This window comes from Dermacentor variabilis, chromosome 3 (genome assembly GCF_050947875.1).
Source record: "Dermacentor variabilis isolate Ectoservices chromosome 3, ASM5094787v1, whole genome shotgun sequence".
In the NCBI taxonomy this organism is placed as follows: Eukaryota; Metazoa; Arthropoda; class Arachnida; order Ixodida; family Ixodidae; genus Dermacentor; species Dermacentor variabilis.
The window spans coordinates 240382679-240399391 of record NC_134570.1 but is presented as its reverse complement, the minus strand read 5'-3'; the positions used below and the strand labels follow the sequence as shown (position 1 = coordinate 240399391).

Below are 16713 nucleotides of genomic sequence, written 5' to 3'. Positions count from 1 at the left end.
TGCAGTTCTCACACAGTTTGTTCGAACCTTGCATAAGCATTACATTTTAATAAAGTGTTCTTGCTTTGTCACAATGTTCTCATTTCATGCACTCTTGGCATGAAGGGCTTGGTCTGGCCACCTGGCAAGACGTGGCCATTTGTTCTTTGCAGGATGTCATTCCCATTGTGGTTGTAAGCATCGTAGCTTACTAAAGGCGGTATTAATGATTTATTATTCCTAACAGGCTCATTTTCGTGCGACTTGGTAGACGATGCGCCGGCCATGCGGGGAACAGTGCTTGGCACTGCGCCATGGCTCTTACAGTCAACACCGACGCTTCTACTCATCTGGGGCGCGATTGGAGATCGTTGTTCGAAACGCCCGATCAGTTTCCCCTCACGCGATTGGCCTAGGCCGTGCCAACGGGCGCGGCTGACGACGTCTGCGCGGCATAGGCCAGTCGCGTGAGGCGAAACTAAACGCGTGTTTTGAACAACGATGTCTGATCGCGCCCGTCACCCGCGAAAATTAGCTTCAGATGATCGTAAACCTTTCAAGACCGCTTCTAGACCAGCTTTTTGATAACGTCCTAAAAACGTTTAGAAATTGGTTACGAATAGTTTTAGCAAAGGGATTACTTGTGTCTTTCCCAATCCTATTTATAGACCAGCTTTTCGAATACGTCTTGCAGACCTGTTCTAGATCGTCTCAAGAAAGTAATTAAGCCGGACATTAGCAGAGATATCCGACGTTTTCCCGCCGAAGTTCTCTCATTCGTGTCTTCTTTAACCCGTTTTTATCGTCTTGGATAAACGCTACGAAAACGTTACGTATCTCTTTTGTGCTACCTGGGTTGCCGCTTCATAAAAGGTATAGTTTCCGTTGGTCGGCTTCGCAAAACAGCCGAAAACCTTAGAAAGTGGGAGCCAAACCAAAACAACCCCCGGCGCTGGAAATCATGCTCGATTATGTCTAGAATGCCCTTTTCACACTCGAAAAGACATTTCAGTGCGAACATTGCGAAATAGGGCTGGATTTCGCAGCAACGCTCATGCACTGCGAGTCACACATCGTAACGCCAAGGAGCTCCATCCGAGCACAAAGTTTGAAAGGCGTTTTGATGGCGAGGGGGCTCGTCGCGGCATCTCGCGGAGACCGTGGAAACCATTTAGCGCTTGGGTTTCAATTCTGAAACTTTATGGGTACAAAGGTCTCATAAACATTTCATGCTAAAGGTGCATTGATATTTCCAAAGTCATGCCTTAGATTTTCAATTCCGGAACTTGGTGGGTTTAATGTTTAAAGATTTCACAGCAAAGGTGCATTGACTTTCTAAAGTCTTACATCAGAACCATACAACAAGACAAGCCAAATCAACACACTATCAGACACGAGACGTTCATTTGAGGGATCGCCAGCCATTTGTGCGCAGGTGCGAGTGAGAGCGGGCGCGAGAGACAAAATGTGGGTGTGGCTTTTGCTCCTTCAATATGTGACTCTGCCTAGGCACTACGGATGAGGTTTCTTAGCGCGGGTCGTATGCGTTTGTCCCCCAGGCATGGGCCGATGCCGAAGATATTGCAATGCCGGGCCGACCCGCGGCGGACGTGAAGCAGGAGTTAAGCAGTCCCCATACGTGGGCCGATCCAGTAGATAGTGCAGTGCTGGGCCGACCCACAGCGGATGTGAAGCAGGCGTTAAGCACTCCCCATGTGCGGGCCGATCCCGAAGATAGTGCAGTGCCGGGCCGACTAGCGGCGGAGGTGCAGTTCGCAGTTAAGAGACCCGCATTACACAGCTTCGCTGCTCATCCTTCTTCCCAGAGTGGAAGGACACTGAGTTTCTTTTTCTCTGGTGGAGTAGATTTTCACCTGGCAGAGCTTTGGACGCTTTCTGGCAAGCTGACGAGAACAAGAAACAATGGATGGTCGCCCGCCGCTATCACTGTGGGGATTCGGCGGACTGCAACCCGTTCGCTTGAGCGCAACCTCTCCGGATAATTGTCTCGCCGGTGTAGGATACCGAGCAGTAATCGTATTGTTCCCCATGAACTAAGCGTATCACGTTTTCTTCGCTATTCCTTCGGTAGCCACAGTAGGTGCCCAAAGTAGGCATTCGATAGTAGCCAACATGAATTTCCTTTGCGTTATTTCGTTTCGGTGCCCCCCGCCCCACAAAAAGAAGAAAAGACATTGTTGCAGCGCAGCGAATTGTCGCATGGTGAAAGTTTGATTTTTTACTTCTTTTGCGGAAAGTAATGGGCCACGGCACGCTTCAGTTGCCGGAGACTCTTATTATATTATTGCGATAGCAGTTGTATGGACACTCCAGGCGCATTCCTTCCGTTGCTGTCACCCTCATGTTCCGCATAAAGTCCAAGGGCAATAAAATCGTGACCGCGTGCCGCATGCTGTATGGGCGAGTGCAATATTAAAGGGGGGGGGCGGAATGGGGGGCCCACAATGGTGGCTCAGTCTAGTGTGCGCAAGGGAGAAAAGGGACGAGGAAGCGCTTCCCCTTCTGTCGCACGCGATACATCAGGGGGAGTGGAGGGAAGGGGTGCTGTGATCTGTGAATCTTTGGTGGCGCAACATGTCTATTTGCCTTGTTTGACGCATCATATATAGTGACGTTTTCCTAGACACGTACATTTATTGGAGACTTATAGATATATTTAAATATCTTCTTGTGAGGTTTTGTGAATATGTGCGTGGAACTTTGTTTCCAGTGACTCTTTTTTGCCCTTTATCAAGTTGTATCTTTGCATTTGTCCATTCCATTGCACCTTCGCAATTCTAGTGTATGAAGGCGAGTGAAATGAAAATGAGCCAACCCACTCTGGGCAATAATGGCTCGGTTCATTATCTGCGAGGCATGCATATGGCGCAGTGGCATCTCTCATTTACAAAAGTGGCACGCAGCTCTGAGGATAAACGTTCTTTAATGTTCTCTCCAACGCATACTGTCACAACAAACGAAGAGATACTTTATAATAAGAGATTGACACCCAACCGGACATACCAATACAAGTCAAAGTATACAACGCATAATGCAAATCAATATCTTTATTGGACAACGCCTGTAACATAAAAATGGTGCGAGAAAACAAAAAAATGCGTAGTTCAAGTTATTTAACAAAGAGTGCAGTTAAGGACTGCCAGAATTTTCTATATTACTCTCAAGAGCAACTGCTTCGGGAAGGCAATTTCAGTCTTCAATGGCGGCGGGAAGAAAGGATTTGTTGAATGCAAGAGTCGAACCATCTAAGGCGTTGGACGCTGTTGGAGTTGAACAGGGGGCGAGAAGTTAGAGCCGGTGGCAGTAACAGTGTACAATGTAGGTGAGAAACGTTGTGATATAGCTTATGCAACAGGCCGAGTCGTGAGGTTCTACGTCTTAGTGCTGAAGGGGGTAGTTATGATACTTGAATATCTTCCAAATAGAAGCGGATTCCATGATGTCATTGCGACCAGTGTACCATGTTGGTGTGAAGTCATTTACCTTTTACGTGTCAGCGCTTTTAACGTCTAAGAAATGTTATCGCTCAGCGCAGGACGCATCTACATGTATCGGAAGTTTCTAAAATGTTATCCATGCTTCTATCCGTTGTCTGTTGTCGCCGAACCTTGTGTAATCTGATTGCGTGTATGCGCGCCGCGAATGGTGTAGAACTTTGTGGAAGGCACGCGGGTCCCAGCGGTTACTCTGGAACATTCGATGACTGATCTATAAAAGGCGACGCGCTTGACCCGCTGATCATATTTTGACAATCGCTGACTGTGTTCGCCGTTATTTAAATGTAGCCTTTTTTTGTGGGCACAGGTTCGACCAATAGAAGTTAGTTTCGTCTTTCACAGTATTGCTACTGTGCTCTTCATACGTCATTCCACGTGACAATATGGTATATAAGTGTACTTCCTGACTTGCCGTCTTGATCACACAAACTGGTCCGTTATAGGCCGCCTTCAGGCTTGGCCCTCTTTCTACTAGTACGAAGTCGTCGATGTCGAGTGTTGGTAACGTTGTATTTGGCCTCTTGTCGAAATTTCTCTTCATTCTTTCATGATACCTTGATCTACTATCTTCAGTTCTTGCTGCTTCTGTGAGCCTTATGTTCTTGTCAATGCCCTCCATCTGCAGGCAGTTAAGGTGGTCTCCCAGTTGCAGCCAACGGAGGAGTGCATCCCATGCTAGTTGTATACGAGCGGTTGTTGTGAGCCACTGCCGCTTCTAGACAACATTTCTAACCACCTGTAAATGCTGGATATATGCTAATGTATTGTTTGATGTCCCTGATAGCCCTTTCAGCTAGCCCATTTGCTGCGGGATGATAGGGCTCAGTGGACGGTAACTTGATGTTACGCTTTTCAGCCCATTCCTGTAGCCGACAACTTCGAAAAGCAGGTCCATTGTCGGAGACAATTACTTTTACTTTGTCAGACATTTTGCTGTTCAAAAAGGAAATTGCGCTGTTAGGATCCTCTCTGCCAGGTCTTGCTGCAATCACCAATCACCGTGCCCAACGGGAAGGCTTGTGTCTTCTTAACTCCTTCAGACTTTCTTCGTAGTTCACTGAATGACCTCAAATGGCGTGTTAGAATATCTTGGTATAAACATTTTTTCGTTGGTTGTTTAAATTTTACTTTGTTAATCTGGAATTTATGACACAATAATGCAGTGTTTTGTTTCTTGCTTCATAATGAGGTCCTGACAACCTTTCTGTCGATTTTTCATTTCATTTTTTCATTTCATTTATTTGTTATTTGAGACATACAGCTGTCTCAAGTGCTGCAGCAAAAGGCAGTACTCTTGCCTGACAAAGGCTGCAGCACCCAAAGCATGTTGACACTCTGAAGCAAACAACAGCACAACAAGTGTTACAATTTTCGAAATATGATAACATATCAAAAGCGATTAATAATTTGAATCTCAATCAGAACATGTTAAAAAGGAAAACAAAACAATGACATTGTGGTACATAAGGAAGTTATACAATAAAGCAGCGAAGAAAATACGTTTTAACAGTTTTGTTGAACCTCAAGCTTGATTTCGAGGTTAGTAATTGTTCCAGTATTGTGGGATTATTGTTTAATAAGGTTGATATTTGAAAGTCTAATGCCTGTTTCCCGTAGTTTGTGCGAGTAAGCGGTATAGAGATTGGGTCATGTCTGAGATTATACGGAGTTTCTTTGGTGGCGAAGGTCTGATTAAACTGTATGTGATCAGCTTGACGGAGACGGAACGCCTCGAGCGAGAGTTTATGCAAAAATAGGTGGTCTATATGGAGTATGCCAAGCTTATCAAAAAACGGTTTAGTGTGTGCAAGAACAAATAGGTTACAAACTGCCCTTCATGTAGTTCCTCCAAAAGCCATCATGGCCTCCTGATTCGGGGTTATAATACAGTTACAATATTTTGGAACCGAGGAAGTCGGAACGGCAGCTCGTCCATTTTTAGTACGGTGCAAAACCTGGGTTCCTTCCCATATCCTTGCGACATTTGCCTCTTCATGATTGTCTGGAAGCATAATGGCTAATCGTGACATTGCATCCGCGTCCTTCATAGAAACTGCCGGACGATGAACTGCTTCAAAATCAAACTGCTGAAGTTCACCCACCCAACGAGCTATCTTTCCTTTCAGTTCTGCCATATTCAATATATACGTTAGTCCTTCATTGTCTGTGTATAGCATGAAGTGTGCACCTTCCCAGTATGGACGGAAGTACCGGACGTTTTTTTTTAACGGCGAGAGCTTCTTTTTCTGCCGTGGTATAGGTCAATTCAGTTTTGTTGAATGTGCAGCTGTAATATCCAACTACACGAAGCTGTTGTTTTGGTGATCGTAATGAGTCTCTGATACAAGAATGCTCCGGTGCCTTAGTTAGATGCATCGGTATTCAATTCGAAGTGCACCGCAAAGTTTGGTAAGCGCAACACAGGATCAGGATCAGATGAAATTATTCAGACCAATTCTCGGTAGGCGTCATCACATTCTTTTTTCCAACAAAAGAGAACATCTTTCTGAGTCAGTATTGTCAGACTTTTGGGAGCATAATCTTGAACGAATGCTCTGAAATGGGCCGCCAAGCCTAGAAACACACGAAGTGAGGGTACATCGTATGGCTTTACTAGTTTTGCTATGCGAGTTATCGATCCTTTTTTAGTATTCTTCGTAGTTCCGTCCAAATCTATGCCAAGAAACGTCACCTTAGTTTTGAAGAACTCAATCTTCTTGAAATTAACATTTAGCTTAGCATCAGATAGCGCTGCCAGAATATGACCCATGTGCTCTTCATGAAACTTTTCACTTTCTACGGTATATGATAATGTCGTCCACGTAGACAGTGCAAAAGCGCCCAATGCAGGGATTCAAAACTGTGTTCATTTTTTGAAACCAACTAGGTGATTTTTTTTTCATCCAGAAGGAAGGCGGTTATATTCGTATGAGTCAAATGAAGTCGTAAATGCGGTGTATTGCTTGGTGTCTTCTTGCAGTGTCCCCTGCCAGAAGTCCTTGCACAAGTCTATACGAGAAAAGCAGGTACAGCCTCCGGTTTCATCGGTGATGGTGTCAATCCTTGGCATTGGAAAAGGATCAGCAGGGTTTGGTTATTTACTGCTCTGTAATCCGTACATAGCCGCCAGCTGCCGTATGGCTTTGGAGCAATGGTGATAGGTGAAGCAAAGGGAGACACCGACGAACGAATTACATTAGCACATTACATCTTTTGTATCTCTTCTTTTAGACGACGCCTTCGTTTCTCTCGCCAAGTTGCATGGCTTTTTTCTTACAACTGTTTTGTCGGAAAGGTGAAATGCAACTTCGAACTTTGTTGTCACCGATGGATATCCTCCCAAGTATACCAGTTCGGGGTAGACTTGAGGAATTACACTTCCTTTCTTCAGCATCAGTAGATGGTCTCCTTTTTGTCCCGACTCTGTTTGGTCAGCCTCTTGATCAACATACACATTATCGGCCTAATAAATATTCAGTCTCAATAACTCCATGTCCGGACGAGATAAGAGAATGTGTACTCCACAGTGTCGAAAACTAATGCAACCACTTCTGCCTGTTTATATTGGTACTTGACTTTCAGGCGTACCTAATAACAATACTGTCTCTTGCTTCCATTATACCCGCGCACAAGAACTGATCTCCCTCGAATACATATTGTACGTTTGCGTTGCTTTTCTTAAGAATGGATACAGTAGCTCCGCTGTCTATAAGTGCTGTTGTACCTTGTCCATTAACCTCAATTTCTATATTCAACGAACTCGCAGAAATCAAATAAACAGTCTAGTTTTTTGTCTTAGGGTGAGATTGAGGACCCTCATTTATTAGCTTTTTTCCAATCGGGGCAAACTGCGTTCCTCCGGCAATGACTTTTTGGCGGTATGCAATTACCTATGGTGACTTCCATCTTGGTAACCGTTCATGAAATTCTGTTTCTCGATGCTCGAAGTTGAAGTAGTCGACGCTTTTCGAAGAAATACTGCTCCAGACCTGTAGCGATAAAATATAGGTTGTTCTCATCGCTCACGCGGGCTGCCACGAAATCACAAGATGAAGCACCCCTTCCACGTGCTCCATGCAGGTCCTGTGATACACAGCTCGTACCATTTTCTTGCGATGCCATTTAGAAAAGGGTGCATATGCTTCACTCTTCTTTCATCTGTGTCCGTTTTGTGGACTGGCGTATTCAAAGAACGCCCCAATCCAAGCTTCTAGATTCCCCGACAAAGCATCAAAGGGTCAGAGATGCCTTCTGCGGAACGTTAGACACGAGCTCACCTGCCGTCACGTCGACGGAAAGATCGACTGACCGGTCTCCAGGGAGCGCGTACTTCGGGAAAACGAGGCGGTCTTTGGCTGGCTGAATGAAGAAGGTTACCCACATCATGGATCGCATAAAGCCGACTGGGCAAAAATATGTAATAACACTGCACTTAGCAGCTTCACGACACAGACTCCATTTTGTTATGTCGCACTTTTTTTTCACTTTTCTCCCCTTGCCCCTTGTCTTGTTTCAACTTGTATTTGCAGGCCGTCATAGGATTGCTTCAATAGACGCTCCATTCTCTTGCCCCGTCTAGCCTCCACAAGTGAAATTCCTTCCCTGCGTTCTCCCATACAGGACCTCGAGAATCGCGTTACGCATACGTCACGGGCCCCGCCTTCATTTTTTTTCTCCTCGCTTTATTGTGGCGCGGCGCACTTTGGCTGATGGCGTCACGTGCGAACTGTTGCGATTGTCTCGTTTCGCGCAGTACACGATTTTGCGCGCTGTGCACGAGGACACCTGACTAGCGGTATGTCTATGCTACACGAATACTGAGGCAGAAACAAGCGGACCACAGAGCACGGTCCCCTACTGGTACACGGTCGAAAACGACATAGTTTCGGTGTCTGTATGTGCGGCCGCACGACGTGGGAACAAGCAGACGAAACGGAAGCACATCTCTCTTGCTGCGGTGCGAAGTAAAACAAGAACATGCAGACATTCGGTTTGTGTGTTTTATTATTTCTCGAAGCTTTAAATGAACTATTCTAGCAACATATTACACAAATAAAGATCCTGGCTTGAATAATTCTCGAAGTCCCGTGTCACCACTAGCGACATCACAGTGCGAAAATGTGCACGTAGGCGCACTAGCACGTCTACGTCCTCCTCCGGCTTGGAGCACGACGGCCACGAGAAGGAAAAACGGCGTTTCGTTTAAAACTTCAGATCCTTCCGCGGCGCATAGCCGCGGAAGCATGTATTACTTCGCTGCACGATCGTCATCGCACATTGTATGCTCTGCACTTGTCAGCTCAAGATGGCCAGACCTGGTGAGGGGCGCTTTAAGAGCTGCGCTCTAAAACTAGGTCGAATGGACGGCTTTAAAATACATGACGTCCAAGTGTTCAAGTGTGGGAATTTCAAGGCGGCGTCGCACTCTGTCTTTCGCTTTCGCATCTTTTCTGGCTTAACAAGCACTTTCTCGCGGTAAGGGTGGCTTTTTTTTTTGGTATCATGGAAGAGTAATTTGCTTACACACCTAAATAAATTTACGGACGATTACGATACTCCCTAATGCAAAATTTGAGTGCAGCTCTATAGTGTTTTCGTTTCGCGGGTCAGTATTTTGTATTGTGATTATATAAGTCAACGATATATATTAGGAAGAGAACGCTGGGAGTAGCGTCACTGACGCGGACAATCTACCTCGTGCGGCCCATTTCAAATAAGTGAAGTTTGGCGCGACTGCCTCGATAATCGGGAGATCACGAGAGGGAGCGCAAGGCTGACGCGTGGGAGCGATTCACAGCAGCAGCAGCAGACAGACTTCTACTCATGCAGCGCTTTGTTTCCATGCAGACGACACGCGCTACTCTGACGCCATATCGTAGTCATTGTCGCCGCACAGTCCGTCTTGCGCGACACTACGCCTTTCTTCGCACGCTTTCGTTCCACCAACAGCGAAAGCAGCCCTTCGTCGCGGAGAAATCGTGCCACCAGTGTCAACGACGACAACACCCAAGAGAGCGTCCCGTCGAGTCTTACTCGTAACCGCTAGCCTTTGCAGGAGCAGATATCACCTGCAAAAATTTTAATGTGTTTTTAGAGTCTTTTGAATTTTTTCTATGCAACATTATTGTGTTTATTTTGATTACCTATAGAATTTTCCTATAGAGATCCAAGCATTATTTGGCCACCGTATTTTTTTAGGAACTCTAAAGACACGTTTCTATAGAACATTTCTATGTAGTTGCTTTTAAGATCCTATAGACAAATTTGTGTAAGACACTTCTATCGAGTTTCTTTGCAGATGCTAATGACAAATTTCTATAGAATATTTCTATCGAGTTGCTTAACGATGCTAAAGACAAATTTCTATGGAACATTTCTATCGAGTTGCTTTAGAGATGCTGAAGGCAAATTTCTTTAGAATATTTCTATGGACATGTTCCTGTGGGTGGGCAGTGCCACCCAGACGAAAGACGAAAGGAAGTACAGAATACGAGCAATCACCAACTCGCCAAGCTTGCCATGTTAATTTCTATGGAGTTGCTTTGAAGGTGCTAAAGACAAACCTCTATAGAACATGTCTGTCGAGTTGCTTTAGAGATGATAAAGACAAATTTCTATAGAATATTTCTATGCAGTTGCTTTCGAGTCCCTACAGACAAATGCCTATAGAAGCTAGGCCTATGTGTGTAAAGTGCTTGCAATTTACCAAAGTTCTTGAGAACTGTACTGTAGGCAATAAGTACTACAGTGAAGGCCGTGGCAAAAAAATTGGCGCTACAACCACAAAGTATTCCGTTTGGAATGTTTATTGCACTTCAGACTAGATACATGCTTCATATATGTTACATACACGCTTGAGACTAGAACTTGCAACACACAAACTGTAGCTGCCAACATGCTTCTCGGGGAAAGGTGGTGGTGCGAACGCCCGAAACATAAGGCAAAAATATCAGTGGCAGACTTGATTACAGTTGACACCTGGCAATAACAGGCACGACTAGGACAAGAAGCCTTACCATTAAAACTGCAAAATGACTGCCTGTTCCAGCATTGCACATTAAATGGTTGAATACTATAGCCTGAAAATAGTCTGATGTGAATGTGCACTGCAATGTTGTGTCAGCCTGACGAAACCACACAGCATTTTAGTTTATATTTAAGTGCAAAATTAACACTCGCAGTCCTTGCAATAGTGTGGCAAATAGTGGCCTTCATAGATTAGTCCACCATATATCGTACAAAGTTTAAAAGCTTCAATTTCGTTGTAAGCGAAACAATTTTAAGATCAGAGCCAATATTCTAAAATTAGGGTGACAAATACAAACCAGACCGACACACGCAATGCCTAAAAGAAAGATTTAGCTCGGGAGCTCCTATGTAATGCACATGAACAGTAAAATCATTTTTCTCGGCAACTGTGAGACCAAATTTGATGAAGTTGGCTACATAAAAAAATTGGAAATTATAGTTTTTACATTGATGCCATCAAATCCTATTAAAGATTGCTGAAGATAACAAAACTTGAAGGGAAAGAGCCTACTCAGTTTGCAACTGTAAACTGCAAAAAAATAACTAGCACGATTCCGTTAATTCTGTAAGTTTTCCTACTCTAATACATCCAAAATACAGAAATACTTTTGAGACAGCCACAGGACTAATTTGAATTGGGTTTTCGGCATCTGAGAAAGTTAAATTCCACTTGTTGCAGGACGAAATATTTGACAGGTTTAAGAAATATAACACAACGAAGCTTAATAACACACATCTCTGTGCCAGAAACAGATAACGCAGTTCTACAAGCTCCATCTGCTATGCCTAAGGTCAACAAATTCGATATATGAATTTACAGCTTACATGATATTGTTGCAATGCTTGAGAGTCTTGCGCATCTACTCACAAATTAGTGATTGTATATTAGAGCAGCATATCATACTCAAATTTTTCAGATTAAATTATGGTATTAGGTCCAATAGAAATGTGATCTCATTTTTTGCTTATGAGTACGATTTGTTAACCTTGCAGCTTTGTTTCTTCAAATTTCACAGTTTTCATGAATTCGTATTAAAAGCAGAGTAGTTGCCTAAAAACGTTTCATCATGGTGCTGTGCTACGTAAATTATGTTTTATGTTTAGTGTGATGCAACGATATTTCTTTATCTTACCTGATTCCTTGCTGGAAACCTATAATGCATTCATGACATGTGAATAAATAAATATTAAATGAATAAGTAAACAAATAAATATTGCGGTTTCTCTTAGCATTCCACCACCAGCATGACCTGTATGAAGCTTTGGCTACTGCTCACATGTTGCAAGTTCACTCTTACATGATCACCTGCTATTTAACTTCTCAGGAAAGCAGCGAGGAAAGGCTAGTTTTTAGCCTCATTTGGTCCGTCTAATAATCGGCGACGGTGGAGCCTCGAAAATACAATTGAAATTAACTTTCGAAAGGTGTAATGAACATTCAGCCATAATGTATTAGCAGGCACAAACATGCCACGAATATATATATAGTTGTGGCACTACGCTAAGTTTCATTTCAGTATTTCAGAAAAAATCGTAACAAAAAAGTGGCAGAACGCCCCACATCCCTCACCACTCTGCCAAACAGGGGCAGTTCTTTTGAGAACCACTTTTGAGAATATTTTCACTTTCCCAAGATTCTGCGACATTAGCACTGGGCCAATGTGCCTGGCACTAGAATAACATTGCTAATGACAAAAAGTATCTCCAAACAACAACAGTCCAGTCGCACATTAATCTCATCTTGCAATGACAACACATTCCCATTTATAACATAAGCAAGTAGGAACACCCATCAACTAAGAGGCGTCACAGAAGTCACACTATGCATCGCAAACAATTTTTTTGAAAAGAAGGGGATGACCTACTAGCTTCTATTGTTGAGCGGTAGACAAAATTAATATTCCATCCGCAATTAGCCATAATTGGCATGTACTATGCTTAATATGGCAATAATAAATTTTTCACACGGATATTGAGATTGAGAAATCATGATGATGCATGTAGGTATCCATTGCATGGGGACCAATAATGTCTTAGGGTTGTTTTCGCAAATTATGTTGGATAACTGCCAAATTGTGGTATTTGGAACACAGTCGCAATGTGACTGTCAGATACAATGGGCACAGTATATTTGTGCTTGTTGAGTTATTGAAACAATTAGTTTCTAATCTAGTATGGGTATGTACACTGATGTGTATCCTAAATGCAATGATAAGACTCCCAATTTTAATTGAAAGGTTAATTCAGGTTTAATTAAAAAGGGTCCTTCCTTCAACATAGCATGTGAAAAACGGAAAACAAAAATTATACTCAGGAACTACGTAACTTTCAAAATTGATTGCATAACTGCTCTATAAGTCAAGCAGAAGATTTGACAAGAAATAAGGGGCCTGGAACTAGTTGCAACAAACAAATTTCTTACTACGGAGATTGTGGACAATTCAGTAAACAGATTGTGAAGCAGTCTTTTTATGTGGCATTCCTCAGCAATTTTGTTGGTAAATTGGTTGCCGTAGGTGAACAAAACATATGAACAATCTAAATCTGGCGCGCAGCCCCAGTCCCATCAGTGCATGGTCAAGTGGGACGAAGTGGGTCAAGCGGTCCGGTGAGTGGATTATGGTGCTCTCTTAGGCACGTGTGCGCCGGCAAATCTGCTGCATGTACATATGACCAAATATACACATGATCACAAGAATAGACTACACTACCCCTGACAGACACAGTACAATTTTAGTGGTATCCTTAAGCAAGCCTTTCTTGTCAGGGTGCCATATATCAGGTGAAAAACAAAGTATGCAGAATATGCACAGCAGTGTGCAAGTGAATTGAGAAGGGCAAGCAAGTAAGCGAGGTTTGGTCGGTTCAAGATACCACCGGAAGTTGCCCAGTCTGTGTCACAGGCAGTGTACTGTATCCCTTTCACATGTGGTCAAGCGTACATAGGGCAAACTGGCCAGTATCTTATCATGTGCATAAGAGATCACCGTATTTCATTCAGAAGACCAGTACGGTTGTCCAACTTGGCGGTACATTTCCACGACGGGGCTTCATGTTGGGTTACAATTGTTCATCTGTTTTCATCCACCATAAAAATTGGCAAGTGAAATCACTGAGACATACCACATATATAGCAAGACATGTGGGCAAGCCCCCATTTTTAATGCAAAAAAGGCATCTTGTGTAGGTCACAAGGGATCCAAATCAGTCTGTACCTATTTACTACTGAAGTAAATGCAGCATAAAACATACTGACCTTCATATTAATTTTCGAGAAATTCAAGCTCGCCAAATGTGTGTTTGCCAGTGGCTGTTACTACGGGAACACAGAAGTAACTGTAAATATATCAGTGATAAACAATGGTGTGCACACTACATGCTTAGACGTGTGACATGTTTAGCCCACGACACTTTCAATTCAATTCAGAAAACTGCACGAGATTGTAGCACAAAAAGATAAAAGAATGTAAATAAGGAGCATAGCATAGGAAATAGCTTTCAAAGAATAAAACCACAATAAAAAGTAATAAACATACTATCTACAAAGCAAAAATAAAATTTAACTTGCAGGCAAGCAACTTGTGCAAAAGAAATACTGAAAATCAGGAAAGGGTAGGTATAGTTCTATACAGAACACGATAATGTGCGCGTAATGGCTATGTACACAAATAAGCAGCAAGTTCAATAATGTTGCATAAATGTTTAGTTTCTTTAGTAAGCTGCGTTAAGTAATGTGTGGATAAACTTCACTATCAATGATACCAAGCCTACTTTTTGGAACACGTACATTCTATACACACCTGACATGACCATCCAGATCACGTGCCATGCCGCTGCAGTCGTATATCCAAGGGGTCTGCATTTCTGGGGGCTCTCGATCGTGTGGTTTATGTTGGGGGTCACGGCCTCACCACTACAAAACGAGTTCTATGTTAGCTTATAGCATTGGCACAATAAAGCTGTGATATCGTGAAAACATGCAATCAGCACCTAAAAGAGTCATGAAAACAATGTCTGCACTAATGTGGGAAGAGAGTGAATGCTTGAAATAATAATAATAATAATAATAATAATAATAATAATAATAATAATAATAATAATAATAATAATAATAATAATAATAATAATAATAATAATAATAATAATAATAAATCATTATGTCATAATAGGGACCTCATGGTCAAATAAAATTTTGGACACGCCGCAGCAGTAGATTACAGTGTAATCTTGTTTTTTCCATTACTTTGTTTAAGCAACTTTCCGCTCTTATGTTTAGTTAAATCATAGTTATGTCAACGCATCTTGTCTTGAAAATAAAGCTGTACCAGTAGCAAGCTCTGATTGGCTTACATTTTTTCCCTAGAACTGTTCGTTAACTGAAAACCTCTTAAGCAGAGATTGTGCACAACGTCGAAGCATTTGTAAGCGAGGAAACGTCAAACGAATAGGTGCAGCAATTCGCGCTACATAAAAGCTAGAGCTGCATCACGAGCAGCATGAACAGCGGAGGCTCAAACGACGATAACCACCGTTTTAGTCTCGAATTCCTCATCGGAGTTCAACTCAAACAAAAAATACGTCTAGCAGTACGTGTCACTTCACAGATAGACCTGCACAGCAAGCAGCAAGAACAGCGGGGCCGAACTAACATATGAAGCGCAACATTCGCGTCTTATCCAAGAAACGGTTTACACTACAACGAAACGAAGGCGCCATGAAATGTGCGCAACATCATAAAGTCTGCCGAAACAGAAGCGTGAACGGCGAAGCTCAGACAACCTGAACCATGGCTTTTGTAGCAGCGAGTGAACGTTTACAACTACTACCATGCCGAACGTTATTTAGTGCGATGAAAGGCTGTAGGCCCTCGCGCTTCTCACCAAATCTTCCGAAAAAAATACAAGTGACTTCTGATGAACGGCCAATTACCTCACAAAGTCATGGATACCGCGCATTTTCAAAGCTTGCCCGGCGTTTCTGCGCAGCTAAATCTTTCGACGAGCTGCGTTGCTTCTTCCGGATAGAATAACGAAAAGTCTTTTCCCCTTGCATCCTCGATTGTTGCACCCATAAGCACAACACCGGCTAGGCAATACGTAAATGGCGCCAACGCTAGCTAAACACTTCCTGCCAAAACTCCGCCGCCAGAAACCAACCGAAGCGCGATTTCAACACTCGGAAATAGCGCCGGCGTCTCCTACGGACCAAAAAAATCGCGCGCTAGCACGTGACCATGGCGCTTCGACCAATAGAAGGGTCGGCTCTCCGAAGGCGCGGCAAGCAAGAGAGAAAGCAGCTAAGTTCAGAGGAAGTCATTACTTTTTTCTTTAGGGGCTTTACCACCGGCCACTAAGCGCATGTACCAGACCGTCTCCCCTCCTCCTCCACTTTCCTCCTCATGTTCTCATTGTAGCCTCCCCCTCAACTTTCCTCCTCGCACTCCCTGCTTTCCTCTCCCGCTGCACTCCGCGTTCGCTTTCTTTCGCTGGGATCATTCGCTCGGTTACGAGGTACAACAACGCCGAGGCTCTCTGACGCTCAACCCAGGAACGGGCACCTAAGAGCTGCGCTACTATAATTTTTCTCATTAGTGTCTCTTTAAGCTTTGTTGACCTATACGTGTGATTGAAATAGCGATGTTCTCCTTTTTTCTCGTCACGCTGCAGATGGGTGGTGCCATCATCACGTACACTGTGATCTTGGTGCAGACCAGCCAAGGCCTCAGTCTTTGAGAAGTTGTGCCTTCAAGACACAACCAAGGGGAGCCTCCCTTTAACATCTCATCGCAGACCTTGCGTCATCCCTTATTTCATGCTGGTACAAAATAAAGACACGCACAAGTACTCACACGTTCATACGCGCACGCATGCAAGCACAAAACTTGAACGTTGTAGCTGGTAACTTCAATGGGGACGGCGGCGTGTAATGTAAATGTGCATTTTGATCTTAGGTGTGCTTGTGGTTAATAAGTTTCTCGCTGTGAAAACTAGTAACAAGAGCGATCAAATGTTTCTTCTAGAAGAAGCGAATCGAGTACGCTCTCTTCCGTGATCCGCAACACCATAGAATTCACTGTAGTTCACAACGAAGTGTAGGCTGCTTAGGGCTTACTCGCCTCCCGTTGGCTGATCTAAGAGGGCAGCTGTGACGTGTTCACACTGCTGAATGTGACGCCTGCTTGTGCCAC

At 43.5% G+C, this 16713-nt stretch overlaps 1 protein-coding gene across 1 annotated transcript in view; it reads left to right on the top strand.

Moving 5' to 3' along the window:
- The window catches only part of LOC142574444 (uncharacterized), a 103926-nt gene extending 87504 nt beyond the window's left edge, over positions 1-16422 (top strand). Inside the window, exon 5 of the mRNA XM_075683520.1 lies at positions 16193-16422. Within this exon, the coding sequence (XP_075539635.1) occupies positions 16193-16258 (66 nt within the window). The 3' untranslated portion in view covers positions 16259-16422. The remainder of the gene's footprint in view (positions 1-16192) is intronic.
- The last annotated feature ends 291 nt before the right edge of the window (positions 16423-16713 follow it).